At 44.4% G+C, this 16,739-nt stretch overlaps 2 protein-coding genes across 6 annotated transcripts in view; one reads left to right on the forward strand and one right to left on the reverse strand.

Annotated features, from left to right (window-relative positions):
• Positions 1-27: 27 nt before the first annotated feature.
• Positions 28-11,208, reverse strand: LOC116399688 (E3 ubiquitin/ISG15 ligase TRIM25-like). Of its 5 annotated transcripts, none has more exons than XM_031877021.1 (9): positions 10,536-11,208; positions 9,921-10,016; positions 7,537-7,617; positions 7,155-7,307; positions 6,385-6,544; positions 6,177-6,215; positions 5,081-5,161; positions 4,436-4,510; positions 28-3,161 (listed from the first exon to the last, which is right to left on the reverse strand). In XM_031877021.1, the coding sequence occupies exons 1-9, from the start codon at positions 11,130-11,132 to the stop codon at positions 2,608-2,610; spliced, it is 1,836 nt and encodes a 611-aa protein (XP_031732881.1). In that variant the 5' UTR covers positions 11,133-11,208; the 3' UTR covers positions 28-2,607. The 5 variants fall into 5 exon arrangements, with proteins under 5 accessions (XP_031732881.1, XP_031732880.1, XP_031732882.1 ...); XM_031877020.1 differs by having other exon boundaries at positions 4,436-4,513; XM_031877022.1 differs by lacking the exon at positions 6,177-6,215 and having other exon boundaries at positions 4,436-4,513.
• Positions 11,209-14,797: 3,589 nt separating this feature from the next.
• The window catches only part of LOC116399695 (beta-1,3-N-acetylglucosaminyltransferase manic fringe-like), a 20,970-nt gene continuing 19,028 nt past the window's right edge, over positions 14,798-16,739 (forward strand). Inside the window, exon 1 of the mRNA XM_031877052.1 lies at positions 14,798-15,485. Coding sequence (XP_031732912.1) covers positions 15,111-15,485 — 375 coding nt within the window. The 5' untranslated portion in view covers positions 14,798-15,110. The remainder of the gene's footprint in view (positions 15,486-16,739) is intronic.

Consider the following 16,739-nt stretch of genomic DNA (forward strand, 5'->3'; position numbering starts at 1 on the left):
GTCACAATACAAAGAAGACTCAGACCCCCCCTTGGATCGGTTTATTGCGAGCCAAGATGGAGCGAACGCATCTTGGAAAAGACAACACTCAGACAATTACAACATACTTTACACTCACTTTAAGGAACTGAAGCACAGATGAAGAAAATGCTACAAGAGAAAGCTTTACAGAGCAGCAGTTCATGTTAAAGCGCTACAGGTTGTGGAATAAAGCACTTCATGGTTTGTTCTTACTTTAGATGGACCTGCCAGATTAGATCAGGCTGGAAAATTCAGAAATGTTTTCCATGTTGAGTTTTTAGTGTGAAGATATTGACCACATTATCAGACCAGAGGATTGTTTTTGTTTCTGCTGTTTTATTCCTTATGATGCAAATTTAATAAATGTACTACAGGAATTTACAACTGTTTTTGATTTGTTCGTCATGTGTTTGTTGTGTTACAACTGAATTTAGTTGTGCCTCCCTATGTTGCATAATGACAACAAATGATCCTTGAACGTTCCCTCGAAAAACAGTTTCACAAAGTTAATAATTAGATTCAATGCACCCGTGTGGTTCTGTCTCTGGAATTTAAATAGTTGTTCCTTAGTTAGACCTTTGGTCTAAAGGCGTCAAACGTTGGGATCAGCGCCACTCACAAACTACAATCAGGCAAAGCAAACACCATCCCATAATCAAAACAAAACCTGTGGCTACAGAAAGGCGTCCGTTCAGATGGAAGAGGCTCCTCGTTCCTTCAAAATGCTACGATCAAAGAGGAGACAGTTAAATGTTGAAGTTCTTCTGATGTACGTTTTCCCGTCTTGACGTTCTCTAATCCATGCGAACAGTCTTAAAGCTGCAGCAAGTCACATTCCTTCAAATCTAACCTTGACTGAGTGGATAATATGACGTTATAATAAGACTGGACGTGCTTAGATATGAGACAATAATGGGATCGGATTTGAAAAGCATGCAAAGTCTCCAGATTGTGCGGTTTTCCTGACGCAGCATTAGCATAGTGGAGAACCAACGATGTGCATTTCAAATATGTAATCATATATTGTTAGTGATCGTTAATTACATACTGACACAGATATGATAGTCCTTGGAAAAACAATTTTAAAAAAATCACAAAACAGACATTTTAACCTGCGATGTGAACGTCTGTTTGGGAAGAACGCTTCACGTTCTTGCCAAGAGTTGGATGAGAAGAAACAGAATCGCCTTCATTGGTCGAGTATGTGCACACAATGAACTTACAAAGAAATATAAATAACTGGTAGGCGTGAGGACAACAAAGCCGGACTAATTATAATTTACAGTAAAGACTAAACCGCCCGCCGGCAGCTGGTTAGCTTAGCTTAGCACAAAGACTGAAAAAACTGGCCTAGCTCTGTCCAAAGGTAACAAAATCCGGGTACCAGCGCCTCTAAAGCTCTCTGGCTGACACGCTATATCTCGTTTCTATGATCCGAGGAAGGTGGAGTTTGTTACGTTCGGTGCAGACAGTAAAGTCGTATCAGTCTTCTCGGCAAGAAAGCAAGTCAGCATATTTCCCAAATCTTAAACGTCTCCTTAAATTCATGGTGTTCTACTCTAAAGACCACAAAAACTCAGCTACATGGAAAGAAAAATGACCTCGATAAACAAACATCCGCTACAACTTGGCCTTTAAACGGTCTAAATCTTTTGCAGGTAACATTTCCACCATGAAAGAGTGAGTGAGGTCTCCCTGGTCACACAGAAATCTAAAATCTACTGCTGTCCATATTCAAGTAGTCGCAGGTACTAAATATTCAGTTTAGGGAGCTCAATAAAAAAAATTGTTCAATGTACAAAAAGAAACTTTGTACAAAAAATAAAACAAGGGCTGAATACCTTTCAGTGTCTTTGTATCGTTGATTCAGATCCCCCACATACTTGTTGATTGGCAAATAGAATATTTTGTATTTTTCGGATTTTAAACCATAAAAAAAAAAGCGTGTTTTTTGATGTTTCTATCCATCTGTGTGTAACAGGCCTCCTAACCCCCCCATCAACACTTTGACATGTCACAGTAAGAAAAGCACAAGTGTAAATAATAAAATAAATAATAGCGGAAAATTACGTTTAGACATGAGGTACGGCCTCGGCGAGGTGACTGACCATTCGCTGAATCTGAATTTGCAGAATCGTGACTTGACTTTATGCAAATTAAGCAGCGCTGATCAAATACGAATCAATATTCTGTTACTGCGTTGCCTATTTCTAATTTTAAACGTTTTCAGGAACACACTTTAGTGCACCGCTGAGCCGCATTATAACAAGCAACTCCATGAGTAACACTTGTGCTTTTCCTACCACTGAAGTCACAAAGAAAAGCATTTTGTGAAAATTCAAACGACTCTATTTCTAAAAATTCTAAAAAAAAAAAAAAAAAAAAGTGTTTTACAACTGAAAGGAAATATTTAAAACCCTAAAAAGGAGAGATTATGCAAAAAGACGGTTTGATTCCTTATTGTGATGCTTCATCCTGATGTCGTTGCTTCTTCACCAGAAACCTCTTCGGTAGTATTGTTTTCCGTGTTTATATTAAAACAGCCCTTTTCCTGCAGTAGGTACAGTAAAGGGGTCCTGGGTGAGGTCAAGTCGGGTTCCCATTGCCTCCTTCATGGGGGCAGATGAGCAGCGTGGAGTCCAGGTCCAGGCGGAAGGCCGGGTACAGCGGCTGAGAGAACGGGCAGCGGAAGGTGTGCAGGAGCACCACGCTGTCCGACACGCTGTAGAAGGACAGCGCTCCTTTCTGGCGCTCCAGGAACACGGCGATTCTGGGGCAAGGCGGCGCGGCCACCGTGGTCTTGCGGTTGTCGTGCCAGGCGGCGTATCCCGCGTGCGTGCACCTTAGCCGCCAGGAGTTGTCGTTGCGCCCCAGCAGGCAGGGTTTCCCGCCGCCTTTGCGTCCGATGCCTCTGTAGGTGACGCCGATGTCGACCCAGCCGCCGCCCCTCCACTCCACCTCCCAGTAGCTGGCGCCGCCGAACTGGCCCTCCCTGCACAGGACCTGGGCCACCGAATCGAAGCGCTGTTGGACTGGGGGGTAGGATTGGGGCTCCTCGCCACAGTGGGCACCCTGGGGCCCCTCCAGGAGAACCAGAGTGGGGTGGGCCGTATCAGGGTCCAAGGAGAGACGACATGAACCTGGAGGAGAGGAAGACAAAAGAGGCAGCAATTTAAAAAACAACATTCTGCAGCAAGAGAGACGGACGTTGTTGTTCAGCCGGATTGGAAAAGAAGCCATGCAGGGATTTTTGCAGTTGCATAACGAAAAAACTATTATCTGCAACCAAAATCCTCACTTCGATCTGCTGAAATAGATCGTAACCAGTGTCACAACCCCCGAAATGTAAAGACGCAGCTGCTCAGACAGAGGGATACTCTCTCTGGTCATTTGTCCGACAACAATCTGGTGTTACTGAAATGATGATGAAGCAATAAACTGATCAACCAAAACTTAGTCGACAATTTTTTTTTTTTTAAATTAGCTGCTTTTTTATGTTTTTGTAATTGTTGGAATTGGATGTCTAGAGCTCTGGGCTTTGGGAACGAGTAATCGTCATGATTGATGGCACCATGGGTGGATTATGAGACAATGGGCCCCTGGGCACCGACATGCAAAAGGCCCCACCACCTGTCCTAGGCGTTTGTTTAGCCTTTTTGTGTTGTTGTCTTGTGTCATTTTGTGGACATTTTGCAGCTTTTTGAAGTCATTTTGAGTCTCTTTGCAGCCGTTTTGAATCTCTTTGTCGTCGTTTTGTGTTTCTTTGTGGTCATTTTGAGTCTCTTCCTGGCTGGTATTTGTCTCTTTGAGTGCGTCCCAAGTCTCTTAAATTGAATCCATGTTTCCTTCACTTGTGTCTTTTCCTCGTGTCTCTGCATCCCCGGTGGGAGGGACGAAAGGAAGACTTGGGATGCACCATTTGAGTGTCAGGGCCCCTGAAACTTTGGGCCCCTGGGCCTGTGCCAGGTAGGCCTGTTCAGTAATCCATCCATGGTTGTTACAAATGACACACATAACCTTAATCCTTCTCTGAACAAGTTCATTATTAACGCCTGACAAGGTCATCCTGTCTGCTGGCTTGTTTCTGTCGGGACAAGGGGCCGGCTGTCATAAATACAGTACGACTGCCATCCATCATTGATGAGGATCCACACTGGGCTCTCAGATTTCTCCACAGGACATTATGTTGTAACCTCTACGCACGGAGAGAAGAGAAAAGGATGGAAAAGAGGGGAGGACAGAGTGTCAAAGACAGAAAGAGAGACAGATGGGGAATGACATGCAGGACGGTCACACTGGATGGGTGCACCGGGGGAAGAGAAGAGAAACGATGAACAGAGGAAGGAAAGACGTCTGATGAAGAGGTGGAGAGCTTGAGAAGCGGATGGGATGGAGGACAGACATGGTTACTTACACCTGAGGAAAGCCGCTCTCATCCTCTGATCAGCCGGCTGCAGAGACAACGAGGACAGAGGGAACGACACGGGCACTGCTGATAGGAGACACGAGAGGGAAGGAGGACAGAGGAAGTTGTATTTAACACTTGTGGAATGGAATAACATGACTTTAATTAGGAGTGAGAGGGTGACAAAGGAGGAGAGACAGGAACAAAAGACAAAATAATTGAAAAAAGTAGAGCGTTAGTGAGACGGAAAGTTTGAAAAATAGAGAGAACCCACACAGAGAGAAACAAAGGAAATGAAGATTCCATAAGTCCAATAACGGATTAGTAAGCCTGACACCTTGTTAACAAACAAGCCTTACCTAGCATGTAGCATTAGCACCAAACAATAAAGCCACTACATGTAGAATCTCTTACGCGAGTAGCTTTGGTAGCACACGTCACATAATGGCTTTATTATTAAAGGAGTCGTTCTTCATTTTGGAAAATACGCTTATTAACTCTTTTGAATAAGCTTGTTTACCAAAAGTGCCAAACTATTCCTTTAGAGTTGATAGATTTGCTCAATTAGCCTGCTGGTTAGTTGGGATGCTAACAAAGCCAAACTCAGCTGCTTGTATGTAAAATAAAAATAAAATGCTACATTTTTCCACTTACCCCATGTGACTTGCTGCCCTGCTGATAGTCTTGGTTGTATTTGGGGCGGTTTGGAGTTCTCCGCACTGACATTACTGCCACCTCCCCAATACAAATATCAATGTTTTTTTCATATATTCTTAAAAAAAAAAAAACTAAACAATACCAAGTATAACAAAACAAAAATCAATGTCCCAGTTAGTGTGGAAACTCCACAAACGTAGCTGTGGACAGTTTCATTGACACTGAAACACTTCTGATAGTGGATGTTTTAAAGTGTGTGTGTATGAGGTTCTCCTCCACAGTCAGGGTTCTACTACAGTAGATGAGTTTATAGAGACAGACCGGAGAACCAGCACGGGAGCAAAGTAATGTTCTTGCTGTCAGACCCTTTCTGACGGGGAGCTGAAGCCGTTATCTAATCTCTCTTTGAAGCCACAGGCTCCATTGACAAAAACAGTCATTTTACCTTGCACAACATGGGAGTTGCTGCACTAGGGTTGCAGTTTGCCCTCAGCACTTTCTGCCAGAAAAGGATTTATTTCAACCCGAACCATAATCTCGTCTTAAACCGAACAAAGCAGGTTTGTTGCCTAAACTGAAAGGAGATTTCCGGCAGGCAAACCTCTCCCATGTGGGTCTGCCGCTGCCTCGATCGGCTAGTTCGTTATCGGCAATTCTCGTGTTCTTCAAAGTAAAATGACAATTGAGTCTGGTGGCTTTAGAGAAAGCGCAGATAACATCTTCAGTTCCCCGTCAGAGAGGTCTGTCTGACAGCAAGGTAAAGCAGAGAAAATATTCTAAATATAGCGTTCACTTAAACTGATACCGATTCTCTTAGGAGTCTAAAATACGTCCACAGCAGTACATTACTTTACACTGAGGATAAGTACCTCACACAACCAAACATCCAAACTGTCCCTTTAAATAGTTGGACTGAGTTTCATTGCTTCCAATTAAAGTAAAGTCGTGAATAATTCACACGTCCACTGTCCCTCGCAGTGTTAAATGTCATGTCAGAACCTTCAGCCGAGTAGAACCGGGTCACCTCAGACCTGACACTGTCACAGAGGGGGTGTGTGTGTGTGTGTGTGTGTATCACGTTTCTGATGCTTACCTTTTGCACACTCTCCACCGGACACGTAGTTTTCATTGACTGGAAGAAGCACGCACGCACGCACGCACGCACGCACGCACGCACACACACACACACACACACAGCCCCTTAAATCTACGGCGTATTTATGGTATATGCTAAAACTTTTTAAAAAACGGCAAAGTGTCTGCATGTGTATTTAGTATATTTTATTTGTGTTCTGCTGTACCTGCGCGGCTGATCTTGTCCACCTCCTCCCTGCAGACCTCCTCCATGCGGCTGCGGAGGTGGCACAGGGCTCTCCTGGCGCCGCCGAACCCCTCCGTGGGCAGGCTGAGGGCTCGGGAGTGCCGACCGGCGGTGAGAGGGACGCATAGCAGAGGAGCCGCCTGGGTCGGTACAGAGAGAGAGAGAGAGAGAGTGGAAAACCTCACCTAGTGTACAGCATCCACAGCTCGCCCTCCCTCCCTCCTTCCCTTCCTCCCTCCATAATTCCTTGTACAATTGAATTTGAAAATAGGTGCCGTCTTTGTCCAACCGGTCACTGCTGATTCATGCTCTCCTCTCATGCATTCTTCCTCCTTCCTCTACGGGGTAATCTCTCTGAGAAGAGTGCACTTTCGTGACTTCTTCTGGCCTCCGGGATGCATTAGATGGAATGGGGTGAATATCAAATGCGAGAATTGCTAATGTGCAGCGGTGGAAGAAGAAGGATCCGGAAGCGAGCATCCTTCACTTTGTGTGATTCAATCTGTTATTTAAATTAAACCATCTGTGAAGTTTGGACGGGAAATGTCTCTTTGACGGACAACTCGGAGACATCTGGAACGAGACAAGCGGCCCCGAACATAAACTGTATGAAATATGCACACAGTCTCTGTGACGTCACCCTAGCTTGCTAGCTTGGTTCACCGTAGCTTCATCGGTTTGCAGATTAATTTCCCCTCCTTCTCCCATCTATTTGATCCCCTGACCTCTGACCTCTGACTCCTCCCTCACCTGTAAGAAATGGGCGTTGTCCTCCGTTTGCAGGAGCCGGCTGATCTCCTCGTCCCTCCTCCTCAGCTCCTCCAGGTCTTTCTCCAGCACCTCTATGTCTCGTTCGGCCCTCCCGACCACCGCTCGCTCCTTCGCCTCCAGCCGCGCTCGAACCTACGGCACACGAGTGCACGTCCCAATTTAGTGCAGCACAATGGTGCAGTATGCACCTGTAAATAGAGCCTTCTGTGTAGTCTATTGGACCGAACTGCAACTCAATCCAGTCATTTTAACAAAGACGTAAAAGCAGGACTATTTTGGTACTATTTTAACTTCCACTGCTTCCAAGGCTACTTCAGCTACTCATCTGAATACTGCTGGTACTACTACTGTCACTCCTCACCTCTGCCTTGGTTTTCTCCAGACGGAGAGCCATGTCTGCAAACAGAGCTTCACTGTCCTCCAAGACAGTCGACGCCGACACCTGAAACACCCGGACAGCAGAAAACAGAAGTCGTCAGAACAAAGTAACACGGACACTTTCTAAGAAACTGTGACTCTTTAAAGTGGCAATAGAAAGTTGTTTGCTTTAATCATTATAAAGTAAAGGTTGATTGCACAACGATCTTACAGGAAGATGAAGGCTTAGCTTATGGCACGAAGGAAGTGCGTCTATCATTACACAACCAAAACAAGAAGATGATAGTGCTTCAATCTTCCACGGTAGCTATCAGTTAGCTATCAGGAAGCTATCAGGTAGTTATCAGGAAGCTATGAGTTAGCTATCAGGTAGTTATCAGGAAGCTATCAGTTAGCTATCAGGTAGTTATCAGGAAGCTATCAGGTAGTTATCAGGTAGCTATCAGGAAGCTATCAGGAAGCTATCAGTTAGCTATCAGGTAGTTATCAGGAAGCTATCAGGTAGTTATCAGGAAGCTATCAGTTAGCTATCAGGAAGCTATCAGGAAGCTATCAGGTAGCTATCAGGAAGCTATCAGGAAGCTATCAGGTAGCTATCAGGTAGCTATCAGGTAGCTATCAGGTAGTTATCAGGAAGCTATCAGGAAGCTATCAGTTAGCTATCAGGTAGTTATCAGTTAGCTATCAGTTAGTTATCAGGAAGCTATCAGTTAGCTATCAGATAGTTATCAGTTAGCTATCAGTTAGCTATCAGGTAGTTATCAGGAAGCTATCAGGAAGCTATCAGGTAGCTATCAGGTAGTTATCAGGAAGCTATCAGGTAGTTATCAGGAAGCTATCAGGTAGTTATCAGGAAGCTATCAGGTAGCTATCAGGTAGCTATCAATTAGCCATCCCCAGTTACCAAAGAGCATCATTGCAGTTACAATCCCCATTAGCGGAAAACAAAACTGTGTGTCCTTATGTGTTTCTTTCACATAATTACACAAGTGAGTTCATGAGTAAAACTAAAACATTACATTAAGGCTTTTTTCAAGATAATACGACAATATTTTTTTCACCAAACGTTGGCAATAAACATAAAACATAAAAGTCAAATGTAGCTGTGGTCTGAGAATAAGCCTCCACCATCTGAGCAGAGGACAAGATACCAAACCATTGTCTGGTGAGAGTCTGATGTTTTAGTCTTTGGCTAATTAAGTGGTTTTCCAGGAAGACGGAAGCAGCCGAGAGCTGATGGCGACGGTGCTGAGGGAAGGGAGGAGAAAAAGGCTTTCCTGGAAGACTGAAGGAGCAGAAACTGGAACTTAAATTATCTTTGCAGTGGAAACTGATACAACAGTGTGTGTGTGTGTGTGAGAGAGAGAGAGAGAGAGAGAGAGAGAGAGAGAGAGATAGAGAGAGGCGAGTGTGTGAGCCTGATGTTACAAGGGAAGATGCGAGTGTGTGTGTTGTTTAAATGTCAAGTCTATTTATAGCCCTTTATCTCACGGGCTTTACGTAGCACACACACACACACACCATACTACTCTCCTGTATGTAGTTCACCATGTAAATTACTTTGTGTTGGCGTCACAATCATCGATCCAAAATACTCCTTTTTGCAGTGACTGTTACTTCAACCTATGATATACTCTCAGTAATATTAGTAATGATAATCGCCTGATTGCAATTATTTGACAACATCACCTTTAAAACACAGTCTGGAAGCTGAAACATTGTGTTTCCCCCTTTCATGTCAACTTTTGAAAATATAATCACGCCTTCACCGTGCAGTTTTTCTTGCAGCCAATAAAGAGAAGTGACCATATCTGGACTGAGGAGGAGTGACGTAGAGACGCCGTATACGTCTCTGGTAGAGACCTGTCAATCACAGTGTAGCCCCGCCCTAAAGCATCCCCTGCTTTATGGTCTGTGTGACTCTAAATGGACCATAATGTACTAAATGAACATCATGCTGTATTGAAGAAGACTTGAAACTAGAGATTGAGACCATAAACTCATGTTTACAATGTTTACTGAGGTAATAAATCAAGAGAGAAGTAGAGTCATTTTCTCATAGACTTCTATACAACCAGAGGAGTCGCCCCCTGGTGGACACTAGAGAGAATGCAGCTTTAAGAGTCTTCAGCATCGGCTTCACTCGGCAGAACCGGAGGTTGCTGCCTGGTTTATACAAACACTGTAAGAGTAAAGACACTCCAAACAAGGACAGAGGCATATTTACTGTTTCATGTTGTCTTCAGTAGCTGAATTGTTCGATAAGAGCAGCCACAGTAGTATATTTCAGGTATTGTAACGGTTAGGACTCAAAACTTTGCCTTAAATGTGTGTGTGTGTGTGTGTGTGTGTGTGTGTGTGTGTCACCTTCAGGGACTCCAGGCTTTGTTGAAACTCCTCCAGCTCTCTCACTCCGCTCCGCGTCCTCCCTTGAACCCTCCTCTGAGACTCCTGGAGCTGAAGCTGACGGACATGAGACGATCAGAACATTCAGGTATCTGTGAGGACCGTCCTTCTCTTAAAGTAGTGTGTGTCCTTCAGGTGAAAGCTGCGTCCAGTTCTATAAGTGGTTATTACGGTTTGTATTGAAAGTCCTAAATGAACATGATGCTGTATTGAAGAAGACTTGAAACTAGAGATTGAGACCATAAACTCATGTTTACAATGTTTACTGAGGTAATAAATCAAGAGAGAAGTAGAGTCATTTTCTCATAGACTTCTATACAACCAGAGGAGTCGCCCCCTGGTGGACACTAGAGAGAATGCAGGTTTAACACATGAAGCTTTGACTTCACTCTGCTCTACACACACTGCCACCACGTGTGAACTACTTTATAGAGCTTGTAAACAAAACGCCAGGTTATGATCAGTTCCTGACAAAAGTCTGATTTAACATGAAGGCAAATAGACACAAATCAAACTACAGTATGTTCAAAAAAACGTGTAATAACTGATGAAACCACAAGTGTCTCTGTCTCCTACCTGTCTCCTGGCTCTCTGCGCGTCCACGTTGTGCACCTCCTCCTGGTCCGCCTCGCACAGCAGGCAGTCCCCGCTCCACTCCGCCTCGGCCTCGGAGCCGACCCCACCCGCGGGCTCCAGACCCAGGCGGTGCTGCGCGCACAGCCGCTCCGCCAGGGACTCCACCGCGGCCACCAGCTTGTGCCGCCGCAGCGTGCCGACCTCCCGGTGCGGCAGGACGTGGAGCTCGCAGAAGGACGCCAGGCAAACCAGACACGACTTGACCGCCCGCAGCTCGCTCTCCGGCGGGCAGAAGTCGCACGGCACCTCCCCGACTCCCCCGAGGTAGAGCTCCGGCGCCGTGAGCGCGTCGCTCAGCTTGAGCTTGCCGACGACCTCCGCGAGCACCGTGTTCCTCCGCAGCACCGGCCGCGGGCTGAACGTCTCGCGGCACTGGGGGCAGCTGAAGTGGGCTGAGTCCGCCTGGTCCCAGTAGTTGTTGATGCACAACATGCAGTAGGTGTGTCCGCAGGGGGTGGACACCGGGTCCTTCAGGATGTCCAGGCAGACGGGACACCTGAACTGGCTCTCCGTCACGGAGATGTTCGCCTGGGCCATGGTCTCCTCTGACCCTCGGGCTGGACTCTCCTGGTCCCGGCTGTTGACTCCGCTGTTGTTGATGACTTCTTCTGACTCTTCACTTGTTGTGAAGGGGGGGGGGGAGTCACGAGCCGACAGGAACAGCCCTTCCGCAGTGTCATCCTGCCCGTCGTTTGGTAGCTTTACCCCGGCTTCAGTCTTACAGGCGCGAGGGAGGTTTTAAAGGACCAGTTCGTCCAAATTGCAAAGAAACACATTTGTTTGGGTTTTATTTGAGTTTTTAAAATTTGAACAGATTATATCTCATGAAAAGGCTTCATGTGACCCGTGTCCTTTGTTATAAACTTTATAAGCATTTTTTTTTAAACTTTTTTTTTTTTTAAATCTGGGTCTAAACTTAGAATTGATTTGATTTGAAACCCGTTCTTATTTTAATTCATTTGCCATTTGTATTTAATTATGAAGCAACACTGACTTTATTAGTGGAACATGTTAAAAGGGAATGTGAGAGGGGAGGACGGGAGAACACTTCATCTCATGAAGCGGAGAAAGTTGGACTAAAAACTTCACCTCAGACAGAACACAACGGATAAGATATGCAGTGTGTAAAAATCATGAAATATTGTTCAGTGTCTCAGATCTGGATGCCATTTGTGAACGTGGTCACGTGGACCCCTAGTGGCAATGTGCTGCAACTACTACAAGCAACAGGGACAAGGTGCAATACACTTTTTATTTAAAATCATTGACATATATACTGCATTGTATATTATATTGAATACATCTATAAGTTATGTTTTCATGAGCAGTGTTCTTGTTGTTGCATAGGATGCACTTGAGTGCCAAGTAGAGGTTTGCACAAACTAAAGATGAAGCCAGCTGTTTGTAGAGAGCAGTTAAATACAGTCTGAGAGTTTATACCGCCCTCTGCTGACCATTTCCTACAGCACACATTCTCACTGCCACAAGGAATATATTCATATTTTTAAATCAATTATATCCAAACAACAGCTGTCCGTCCATGTTGATGCATTTCTGCCTTTTGTATTGCTCTGAACCCCGGTAACATGTAGATGGTGTACTTGAATCAATGGCTGTGTTGATTTTACTGTTGAATGTGCACATTTTATGATTCAAAGCTGGATTCAAATAAGCGATGTGTATGGAACATCTCAAGCAGAACTTCTATGATCAATAACAGTGGACAAATAACAAAAATTTCCACCCAATGAAGTTGTCACGTTTTGATGATTTTCCAAGTGAAGGATCCAGCTGTCAGCTTCTTACTTCCTTCACTAGAACACTTGTCCTCCTTTGGCTTAGTGGTGGAAACGTGCAGTCATGTGACCGTGGTGGAGTTCCTTTATAGTCCAACGTTAGCGTTTTACTTTACACTTCAAAAAACCTTAACGTGTTGATTTGAGCTTGTTTTTTGAAGTTCTGTGTCTGAACAGGTTGAGAATTTCACAGAATCTGACTCGTTTCCTGTGACTGTTTGATGAGTTACATGTCGTCTGCTGTCGGCTCGGATGCCTTCATGTCGCTCTGTGTCCCGGCTCTGAGAATTGAATTTCAGCAGCGGTTCAGCAGGAGATTGAAGGTTAAGAGGGGGGATTTAAAGGTACTTAAGCTTTGCTCTGACCGAGCCATATCACACACACACACACACGCACACTCTATACCTGGCTGTGGAGTTCAGTGGTTTCCTCTGTGAGGTTTAGTTTGTCAGTGGGACCGAGGATTAGCTGCTCTACGTCACCTTAAATCCACCACAACACTTTTACAAAATGATTTGTAGCAAGTAAAACGAAGTCAGCATAACGCTACAAATCTCAAAGTCTAATAAAGTTGTCTTTTCATGCACATTTTGTCCAGTTTTAATGTAGACGAATCAGATCAATTCAGTCTTCACCGGGGCCATAAAGGCTTATTTCCATCCTGGCTACCTATACTTTAGCTTATTAGTGCTAAAAATGCAGTAAAACCTCCTGCAGCCTGATCTTTTGACTTCCTCACTTGTGTATCCGTCATGTTTGTCCAATCCCAGTTCTTGAGTGCAGTCCAAGTCTCGGTCTCACACAAAGCTCAGAGCAGGCGGACAGACAAAAGCAGCCGAAAGGGGGTCTGGTCCCTTGACTCCTCTGGCCCTCTTTGTTCAAAGTGGCGCTGTGATGTACTCACTGTTTTAGAAAGAGCCCTTTTCAGCTAGGCCGTAAGGCGATCCTGGGTTTTTTCCTTGTCAGGGTGTGCCCCGGGTGTCTTTGGTTTACCCACGGGACCAGGATGGGCGGGGGCAGAGGGGGGGGGGGCTGGTCCTCCCAGGGCCAGGTAGTAGTGGAGAGGGTGGAGAAGAGGAGGGAAGCAGCTGGTCAGTGGAGGAAGGAGAGAGAGAGAGATCTAGACAGGGGAGGGGAGGGATGGAGGGATGGATGTAAGGCGAGAACGCTGAGAAAGGACAAATAAACAAAGGTGGCGATGAGGGTCTGAGGTGAATTAATTGTATCAAGCTCTTTCTCTCTTTTGGTGACGGTCTCCAGAGACGGAAGCACGGCGAACAATGGATACAGTATTGGAGCAGCTTAGAGAGACCTGCAACTCTTTAAGGTGTCAACCAGCTGGGTTAACACGGACGGAGAATTGACATCTAAAGCATCGTCTGAGCTTTTCTTCAGTTCTACTTTGAGCAAACATCGATGAAGCGGCATTGTGTCCAAATAGCTTCAACTACGTTTGATGGTAAAGATTTTGTCTGAAGCGTTGGGATCAGATTAGATATATGCAGACATTCAAACAATCATAGCGAGTTAGCGGCTGCAGCAGCAACGGGGTCATGCAGTGTTTATCTTTGCAGATCTGTGATTAGTACAGCACACTTTTGAGACATTTGCACTAAATGTAACAGTGAATCATTTATTTCACCACATGACGGACACATAGTTTCCTTTCAAAATGAAAAGGCCACTGTTAGAAAAACGGATGAAGAGTGATGTTTGCCGACATGACGCCTACTGCCTGCAAATGTTCCATAATAGTCATCCATGTTTTGAGGATACTATGAACAGATTAACATTCTCTTTAATGATCTCCAATTAAAGAACCCTGTACTTGTCATTTTAAAAGTTCCTAGCCGTGTTGCAGTGTCCATGGATGGACCGAACTGAACGGGCCTACAGGCGCAGGCCCAGGGGCCCATAGCGTCAGTGGCCAACCTGGACCATCACCCGCAAAATGTCACCGGAAGAGACACGAACCGACCAGGAAGAGATGCAAAATGACCAGAACAAAAAACAAAAAAAGACCACAAAGGGACACAAAATCACAAGAGAAGGACATGAAAAAAAAAAAAAAAAAGGACACAAGATGACCTCAAGGAAGCACAAAAGGACCAAAAAAGATACAAAACGACCCACAAGAGGGGGCCACAAAAAGACACAACATGACAATGAGACAGAACAAGTCTTCGTAGAGATGCAAAAGAAAAACAACAAATAGCTTCTTCAGATTTAGACTACTCTTTTCTTCTAGCTTCATGAACTCATTTAACTTCTCATATAAAGGTGCAGATTATAACCGGAAGTACGCCATAAATTCTCACTGTCGTGGTTTATTTTGAAATCCATGCCAGGAAGTCCCACCGTTTGGTTCCGCGTGGCTTGACACTGGTGACACTGGGTGGGCAGAGACTGTGACAAAGTCAAATATATCCGAGTGACAGCGGCTTTTACGCAGAAAATGAGAGGAAATCATTCTCGTTATGCAGCTTCGGCCTCTTTAAAACAGGAGGAATACTAAAAAAAGTGATTACAATTATTAGATTATTCTGATGATAACAGGCCATTAGAATAAAGAGTTGATTAATGAGGAACAGCGATGATTAAGTTATAAAGGAGGAAGTGATGGAGGTGATGAGGAGCCGTCGCGAAACAAGAAGAAGAATGAAGCAGGAGGCGACCAACAACATGATTTTTATGGAATCTAAATAATTTCTTTTCTACCATGCAGAAGAGATCGATACGTCGGAAGTTGCCCGTCTTGATCTTCACCTTCTCCATCATTATCTATGTGGATTTTCAATTACGCACGAGCAGCCTTCCCAAACTGAGCGTGGCTCACCATCCGTCGTCCGGCGCGCTTCACCGCTCCATCCAGCAGGCTCCATCCCCGGCCAAGGGGGACGCGCGGAACCCGGCTACCGACAGCAGCAGCGGGGGGATCGGAGGACACCCCGCCGCTGAAGGGCCAGCAGCACATGTCACCCAGCCGAAATTGAAGCTGGAGGACATCTACGTCGCTGTGAAGACCACCGGGAGGTTCCACCAGTCGCGTCTTGCGCTCCTTTTGGAGACGTGGATCTCCAGAACCAAGGCGCACGTAAGTGTGTGTTGTGTCTGTGCTTGGGCTGCTCTGGAGAGTCTTTTCTGCTGGGCCGCCTGCACCATATGTTCACATGTCTTATAGCAAACGTTCTAGTTCATTTTCAGAGCTTAAACATTTCACCATTTGAGAGATTTAAGATGGAACTCGTGAATTCGGTTTTATTTTACATTTATTTCCTTAAAAAACTAAATATCTGACCCATCATTCTTTAAGAAGACATGCGCTATAGACTTCTTGATGGAATGAAAACATTCACTTCCTTCCTGCTGGTAACTAATATAAAGATTGTCAGAACTATATAATCTGATTTCCTACACTATAAACAGGCTCTGTTTGCTTTCTGCAGCCGTTTGAAACCTGCTAGTCCGACTTCAACTGGTTAGCAGGGATGTGGATGAAATGTTCAAACTAAAACAGCTTTTAAAGCGATTGGTTTGGTGTAAGGGCTCCAGTGAAGGTGAGGTTAGTCATGTTTTGTGTGAAAAAGTGGCTCAGACACAAAATATCAAACCTGCTAGAAATCCTTTCTGTTATTCTGCCAGTTCAAAAGGTTTTTATTTCAGATAATAACCAGATGTTGATCCTACATGAGTGCTGATATTGTGTGCAGTGGCCCATTTTTCTCCCCATCGTCTCTTTCAGTTTAGTTATTGTTGAATGTCAAAGGTCTTAAAACATGACTATTGTTTTAAATGCAGAGTCTAATCTTGACCTGCAAAATGTCCCCCCAAGAGACACGTACCGAACAGGAAGAGACACAAAATGACCTCAAAGAAACAAACAGACACAAAAAACCCAAAAGGACACAAGATGACCTTAAGGAAGCCCATGAGAATTAACACAAAGAAACACAAAGGGATAAATAAAACACAAAATTACCTCAAAGATACAAAAATAATCCACTGTCTAACAAACATCGTTTTTCCAATTTCATTTCCCTTTTTAAAAAAACAGCATCGAGTGAAACACGTGAACAGTGAGAGGAAACGTTCATCTCTCAGCTTCTCGTTTTATGTGCTTTTCAGAGAAGCTGATTTAAATAAGAGACGTGATGCTTGAGAGTGAAAGAGGAAGATGCAAACGGTGAATTCCTCTCTCCACCTGCAAAAACACAACATTGTTTTTATTGTGTAATATATATATATAAAAACAATATATACTGTATATATGTATTGTGTTGTCTTTTTATATTTATATGCGCATGTATATATATATATATATATATATATATATATATATATATATATA

The sequence above is a fragment of the Anarrhichthys ocellatus genome, unplaced genomic scaffold, assembly GCF_004355925.1.
Source record: "Anarrhichthys ocellatus isolate YVR2014 unplaced genomic scaffold, GSC_Weel_1.0 scaffold124, whole genome shotgun sequence".
NCBI lineage: Eukaryota > Metazoa > Chordata > Actinopteri > Perciformes > Anarhichadidae > Anarrhichthys > Anarrhichthys ocellatus.